Source organism: Eurypyga helias, unplaced genomic scaffold (assembly GCF_000690775.1).
Source record: "Eurypyga helias isolate BGI_N326 unplaced genomic scaffold, ASM69077v1 scaffold17905, whole genome shotgun sequence".
Taxonomy (NCBI): domain Eukaryota; kingdom Metazoa; phylum Chordata; class Aves; order Eurypygiformes; family Eurypygidae; genus Eurypyga; species Eurypyga helias.
In genome coordinates, this window is record NW_010250968.1 from 4,387 (window position 1) to 11,869 (window position 7,483).

At 47.3% G+C, this 7,483-nt stretch overlaps 1 protein-coding gene across 1 annotated transcript in view; it reads left to right on the plus strand.

The window, feature by feature from the left end:
* The window catches only part of FOXN4 (forkhead box N4), a 14,424-nt gene that overhangs the window by 4,311 nt on the left and 2,630 nt on the right, over positions 1 to 7,483 (plus strand). The window contains exons 2-5 of the mRNA XM_010151859.1: positions 5,726 to 5,889; positions 6,739 to 6,854; positions 6,952 to 7,065; positions 7,212 to 7,339. Coding sequence (XP_010150161.1) covers positions 5,726 to 5,889; positions 6,739 to 6,854; positions 6,952 to 7,065; positions 7,212 to 7,339 — 522 coding nt within the window. The remainder of the gene's footprint in view (positions 1 to 5,725; positions 5,890 to 6,738; positions 6,855 to 6,951; positions 7,066 to 7,211; positions 7,340 to 7,483) is intronic.

A 7,483-nucleotide genomic window follows, 5' to 3' on the forward strand; every position in this document is an offset into this window, starting at 1 on the left:
CACACCGCTCTTATCTTACCCATTTTAAAAACACGTGCAGAAAGCAGGATTCCTGCCTGGCCGCCGCAGCAAGTAATGCCACCGAGACAGGTCCTTACACCAGTGCAAAACATAGGGTAGTGTATTTTATATTCCATTTACAGCGAGTAAATAACGCAAGATCCCAGGCAGATAGGTCAGTTCAGTGCTAATAAACAGCAGCTGAAGCGATGTTAAAGGGGGAAAAAAAAAACCTTCCCAGATAGATAATGCTCCTGGTTTTATTAGAAAACATGCCTGGAGTGCTCAGTTCTGCAACACATTTTTGCACTGAGGAGCTGATTTTGACATTAGTCACAGGTTTGCTTTGGGGTTTTTAAATGGTTTTTTGTGTGTATGTGGTGTTTTTTTATTTGATTGGTTGGTTGGGTTTTTTTTTTAACCAAAACATACTGCAGAGTCAGACACCGGCTGCATTTGGCAAACCTGAACCTAGGGATGGTTATGTGGGGTAAATCACAACGGGGAGCAAGTGTCTGGGAGTTCAGTGCTGACATCGCTGCTGACTTCCTCTTAGGCTCAAGCAAATCATTTAGGTGACTTGTAATTCAGTTTCCCTTCATCCCATACCAAAATGATGTAATGTGGAGTTGTGAAACTCAGAGCTAAAACGTATAAAAGTCTCCAGGAGCACATCTATACCTTTGCAGAAGGTTTTTGGAGAATCCTCTTCTGAACCATGGTGTAAGAAAAGGAGAACAGCAGCACCTGTCAGCGTAATCGTGTTACTTGCTTTTTCCTCACTAGTTTTGGTTCCTAAAATCCAAAGTTTCTTGAGCTGTAGCTGAGGGGGAACTGTCTGGTTGTCCCTGGAAAACTGCCTAACTTCTGTTCTTATTTCCAGCAAGGAAATTACTCACAGAATTTGAAAGCAGGGAGGAGAAAGGCGGGCTGGTGGTTCAGGACTGGGTGGGTGGTGCATCTTTGGAAGCAAAGAGGAGAAATGGTAGACAGAAAGCATCCGTCAGAGCTGCGGGCTGAAGCAGGAGAGGAGCTGGGGCAGAAACAGGGAGGAGAGAGGCAGGGGGGTGTGAGTGTGGAAAACAGAACCTAGTGCAGGGAAGTGCACCTGCAAGGGAGGAAGATGGGCAGGGAAACGCATAGAGGGAAGGAGCAGAGCAGAGGGAGAGATGAGCAAAAGGAGATGGTGAAGTTGGCTCCTTCAATAAAACGGAGAATAATTCTCACCATGGAGACAGCGGAAGGGTCTCAAAACATAGATGTTTGCTTTGTGGTGTTTTACACATGAGAAATCTCCGTGCTTGTTCTGAGGACATTTCATAATCCCAGACAAAGGAAATGGTTTCTCATCACCACTGAAGAAGAGGTTTTCTTAGGACTCTCCCTGTTCAGTTGTCCCTCACACTGGACAAACAAATGCAAAGAGCTAATTAAGAATCTATCACCCCGATGGCTTCTACTTGTTGAACAGCTGGATTACTTCAGCACAGGCAAAAAGCTGAGATGTCAATGCTGACAACGGTAAGAAACACTGTCCACTGGGTAAGAAACATCTTAAAACTATGGCTGAAGTTGAATACGCCAAATGCAACTGCAATGTTTCGGTCTGACTCTTCAGAAAGGGGGTGATGAGTTGCCCCCAGACACGAAACCCTTTAAGAGAATCTGTAACATCAGATTAGCCTTGAAACATCAACCAGTCGGAGTGCTTTGTATCTTTTAGGATGTTCACCATCCTGTGGCGCTTGCAAAGGTAGAAGTGGGTAGTTCACCTTGACAGCGGTTTGTGCAGTGATGAACCACCTTAGATCCAGCTCATTAGAACAGCTCAGCGTGAGGAAAGATGCTAAAGTTAGATCTAGGGATATAGACTCAAATTCCACTTGGATGTTAGACATGGATGCCTGCAAGGTTATGCCAGGAATTAATTCCATTCCGTCTCGCTAGCTGGTGTGACAGCAGGATGTGCTCGATGGTAGGGAAAAAAGCAGAGGAATGCTTAGGTACATCCAACTGGTGATCCTGCACTGCCAACAGGCTCTACTGAGCTCTGTCAGATGTGCAACCAATGCAGGAGCCCGATTTCCCCGCGACTGCAGGCAAGAAGCCCTGGAGTTCAGCATCAGGAGATCTAGAAAGGGATTTCTTTCCAAGGGGTATTCTTCCTGATTCCAGAAAAGTAAGCTTTGTGCAGGCTGGCTGGTGGCCAAGATGGTTTGCCCTGATTAGATGAATGTTTTGGGCCGTGCAGGATCGAGCAGATGATAGCAGAGACCAATGGTACCACTGAGCATTTCTGCATCGCACCTACCGTAGCCCTCAGGCCGCTTTTCACAGGAAGCCAGCATCCTCCGATACACATAGACAAGGGCTTAAATCCTCAGCATCCTGCGACTTCTCACCAGCGCAGGTGCTTTTCTGGGGCAGAAACACATGGAAAGAGAAGCCTGTTCTCCCGCGGAGATTTGAAAGGAGAGGGGCAGCAATGGGAGCTGCGTGATTTCACCACACCTGTAAAAATAATGGGTTTGCAACACGTTTGGTGTGGCTGTAACCTTTTCTTCAGCAGTCCAGCACTCGTACCAGCCAGCCCTGGGAATGTGCAGCTGGGGACATTTTCAGTAGCGTGCATTAATTATAGCGTATCACTATTTATCTCATTTACATGCATTGAAAGGACATGGCTGCTTTTCCTACAGTGCCCCATTGTGCCAGGGGCTGCGAACACCCGTCTGAACACAGGATCTCTGACTCCTGAAGTTTACCCTCAAACGTGAGACAAAAAGGGTGGTGGAGGGGACTAGAATCAATATTTATAGCTTTAAATAATAAATAGATATTACAGTAAGTACTTACATATTCGTAGGTGGCTTGGCACAGGCAATTTTTCAGGTCAGAAAGATCGAACCCTGTGAGATTCAAATGTGAGGTGTTGCTGTGCACAGCTCTCTTTCCAGCGGCAGTCAGATTAGCATCTTTTTTGCTAAAAGCGGGACGTACATGGAGCCTGTGTACCATGAGATAAGCTGGTTTTATGCTGCAGAACGTACCTGGGCATTTAAAGCACCTCTGTCAGGCAGCGACGGGCATACTTGAAGCAGTTTCACCTTCTTTAAGACGTGAAATTTCAACATCGGTTTTGAAGGCAACCTGAAGAATAATCCGTAAATGTGAAATATTTTAGTCTGGTTAAATACACTTTTTTGCCTCCATTATTAATGAAAAAGAGTTATTCTGACAGTGAACAAATACATTAAAAAAATGTGTAAGTGAACAGCCAGAGGTGGTTTAAAAGAACTGTAAATTCCAATTCAAACAGCCGTGCCATGAGAGGATGGGGAAGGGAAGGAGGAATCTTTGTCTTGGAAAAAGTGCTGGCTCGCGCGCTTGTCTAGGTGTCTAATACCATTGCATCTTTGTTTCTGTTTAAAATAGACCCTAACGACTTATATCAGCTTAAAAGTTCGGTCGCCTTCCTTGCCCCCGTTTGGCTCCGCAGCGCTTGTGCAAGGGAGAGAGCCGCGAGGGCCTGCATCGGGAGGATGCTGAGAGGGGTACGCTGCGCCACGCTGACCGGCAAGTAGGAGAGTTGTGGTTCAAGCTCCTGATGGCATCAACCGTGCCCAGGGTATTCCCACCTCTAGAAAGAGCCCCAGGATGGGTGCACCTAGGGTGAGTGTGAAGCAGGGGCCTTTGTTTCCCAACAAATCTGAGGCCGGGAAGGTTGCTGAGCAGCACCGCGCCTCCCGCGGTCCGCTGGTGTGGAGGTGGTGGTCCCACGCGGCATCGCGGCGAGGGCATGTGGCAGATTCATTGCCTGACAGGAGGCGTGTGGAGTGGGGGCTGACCCTCGCCGCCCATCTGACCCCCTTGTTTGTTGAGGGAGCTGACTTGTCTGGGAGGACTGGCAGGGACCCGGGTGCCAGATGGCATGTGGATGTGTGTTGTGTGTCGGCTGTCGCTCAGCCAGATTAATGTGAAGTTTTGTAAAAAGGAGGAGGGGAGGGGTGGTGGGGGGGAAACAATTAAGCACGAATCTCAAAAACAATCGAGGCCACGTGCCACCGGGCAGCAGTCGTTGGCGGCACAATGGGTTATCGGCTTCCCATGAATGGGCCCAACTGTTGCAAACGACATGAGCCTGCCCAGTTTTCAAATCATTTAATGCTCTTGTTTACTTCCAATCCAGCCAATCTCCAGGCCGGGAGAGCCGTCACCTGATAGTCTTTTTATGTATTTAAGTCCCAGGCCTCACAAAATAACTGAACAGCGGTAACCATGGCAATGCTAATTATTGCACTATAACTACAGTAGGAGAAAGAAAACAGGGTAGGCTGGGAGAGAGATTTGAAGATGTTTGTTTGGCCAGGATTTGAGCTTTTGGCTCCTGGTCAGGTGCTGGGTTTATGCCTCCCACCCCTTTTCTTCTTTTCCAAATCTTTCAACAAACAAATAAATTACATTCTGCTTTAAAGATCTCCCAGATAATAGTTTAGGGAACTTTGATACGTGTTTCTGGAAATCATGAATAGAGGAGCTGAAAGCTCCTGGGCAGCCAGGCACTAGAGTTCTGCCTTGTTCTTTTAAGCTGATTCAGAATCGTGTAAAACCTAAAAGGTGCTTCAGCAAGAGACCAGATTTATTTAAGGCTTCTGCGTTGTCATGTGGCAACAAACACACATTGGTACCACGCAGCTGGCTTTAACATATCTACGAGGCAGCTCTTTAAGCCTTTGTTTTGAAAGCAATATCAACTACATCCAACTAAACAATGTTCTGGACCTGAATCCCTTTGGATTTACCCATGGCATCTAATGCTAACTTCCTGACATGTTCTAATTACTTCTTTACTCCCCAGAATACCCATGAGTTCTGTACTACTCTTTAACATAAGTAAAAGTAGTTTAGCCCTACATTCCCAATAGTTCCTTTATCGACTTTCATCAGGGTTTTGACTGCACAGGGATTTTCAAGTACTGTAAATATATTTCAATCTTTCAGATTTGTGCCAGGCACTCTATCAGAAGCAAAATAAGCCAGGATGGAGCATGCAGGATGTATCAAAAACAGAGCTTTAAACCAAAAGCAGCCTGTCATTGTTATGTCTTGGTTTTGTCAGCTAAAGACAGGCTGGGTGCAGTCACTGGTCATTCTGATCATTTAGTGTGTCAGAAACTGCCTAAGAACCTGTTCCTTATTAAGTATCAATAACCTCGTGTATCTGAACAGAAGCAATCATTCCGTAAAGTTTTGCTTACGCAGCAATTTTCCACGGATCCATCCCCAGCGACGGGATGCAGTGGCTGGGAAGAGGGCTCTCCAGGTGCTCAAGCCAGCAGAATGCATAGGTCCTTGAGGAGCCAGGCACAGACACTCATCCCAAGGCTGGTTGGTCACTGGAATTCAAGGTTAATGCAAAATTGTCGGGTTAAAAGTCCTGACAGGTTTATTCTACATCAAGGCCAAACAAGTGTAAATTTCTGACAAATGTGAAAACAATGAATGAGCTCGGGTGTTGTTTTTAGGCAGTTTCTCTTCCAGGTTCTTACGCCTTCTTCCCCAACAAATACTGCATTTTCTTAACCAAAATGTTTCAAATTATATAGAGGACTGCATGATTAGGTGCAGGGCATCAGTAACCGGCTGGTATCCCGGCCATCTCCCCTCTAACCAGGGACAGTGCCAGCACCTCCGCTCCCTGGTAACCTTTCACGCTATTTTGCAGACTCTTAGCTTCTGACCCCCCCCAGCTGAGTGAAGATGACCTCCCCAGTGACTTACAGTCCTTGTCGTGGCTGACATCTGTTGATGTCCCTCGGTTACAACAGATGGCCAGTGGAAGGATGGATTTTGGCCTTGGTGCCCAGAATGCAGTGCTACAACAGACAGGTAAACTGTTAGGATGTTAAATAACTGCTCTTCAAACAACACAGCCTGCTGCCTCCTTTCTTGTCCCTCACACAGGCGAGCCTTTCCTCTTAGTAGGTTCCTTTGAAGCACATTACGTATCGCTCCCTGTGAGAAGACCTGGAGCCAGCTGTCTTCTGATAAGGCTGTTGCGGATATTTTTCCATCATTTCAGTGAGCCCCGGCAGTCACAACAGAGATCTTGGGGTCCGACTGCCTTTGCTGCTCAGTGTAGTTGCTGGTGCCTTGTTGGGTGGGCTTGAGCCAAGGTATTTAAAACTTGCATTTCAGGGGGTTTCGACAGCTTTGAAATTAGGTTAATGGTCTGTCTTGTTTGATTCAACATTCAAAATGAAGAGCACCTTATTTACCTGTTTGCTGCCTGCAGACTCACAGCATATGTTCACGGAACGTCTGCCTTTCCGTTGTGAACATCCTGCAGGTAAACACGCTTGTTCCCCAAGGCATTCCGCCGAGAGGGCTCGGCGTCTCATCCTGCTTGCTTTAGAGCAGCAATCCTTCTGGAGCACAGATAGTGCTGAAAACATGATTTTTCTCTTTTGTAAGATACTGTGTCTGTACCACTGCGGACTGTGAAACAGCTGTCATCTTTCATTCCCTGCATAACAAGTTGGAGAAGCAGCTGATGTCATCTTTCCAATTTGTGAAATGCTCTGGGTTCTTTTGGGATGGAAAGCCACGGGGAGGTGTGATTATCCACTCCAGCGCTTAGCTGTGTTCAACCACGTCCAATAAAAACACACGTCATCTCTCTTTTCTGAAGTGCACTTTTCATGTGAACATTCACTGCCTTTGCCTTCTCCAAACCAGGTCCTGTAGCAAGCAGTATGCACTCAACGGGAGCGCCTGGAGCAATGGTTCACGTCCAGGCCAGCCTGCCACAGGGAATCCTGGGGCTGAATTCTATTTCAACACACGGAGCAAATGTAAGAGCCGGCCTCGACGGCTTATCATTGCATCACTTCCGAGGAAAAGGTGTGGGTGATGTCAAGACTGACACGTCTATGGTCTTTATCTCAGCAGATGAGCCCGTACGCTGTAGGTGGGCAGACATCTCCCGCCTTACAAACACAGCAGCAACTCTTCCCTCCTCCTCATTCGCAGCAAGTGTTTGCCCTAGCACAGACCACACAACAGGTAGCTATTTGCTTATTACTGTGTCTTGAAGTACTTGCCAAGATCATCTTTAACACTCTAAAGGAAAACCCGTAAGATAGCCCTAAACCTGCCTACCCACAGACATTCTGCATCCAATGTTTTCCTCCTTTTCCTTCTGCATACAGTGTAACCCAGCAGCAATCTACAACACACCCTACGGGACCCAACCCCACTATCCTCAGCCGCGCCTGGCTCCCCACTCTGCCCAGGAACTGCACCCAAAGCATTACCCCAAGCCGATCTATTCGTATAGGTGAGTAGAGCCCGGAGCAGCGTATTGCTCACCGCCTGCCGCGGGACGGCTGTGACGCTGTAGGTGTGGTAGCGAAGGGAACGCAAATGCCGTCATCTGCTCCAGAATTCTGGGAACGCTGCCTCCGCGGGGGAGCAGGGATGG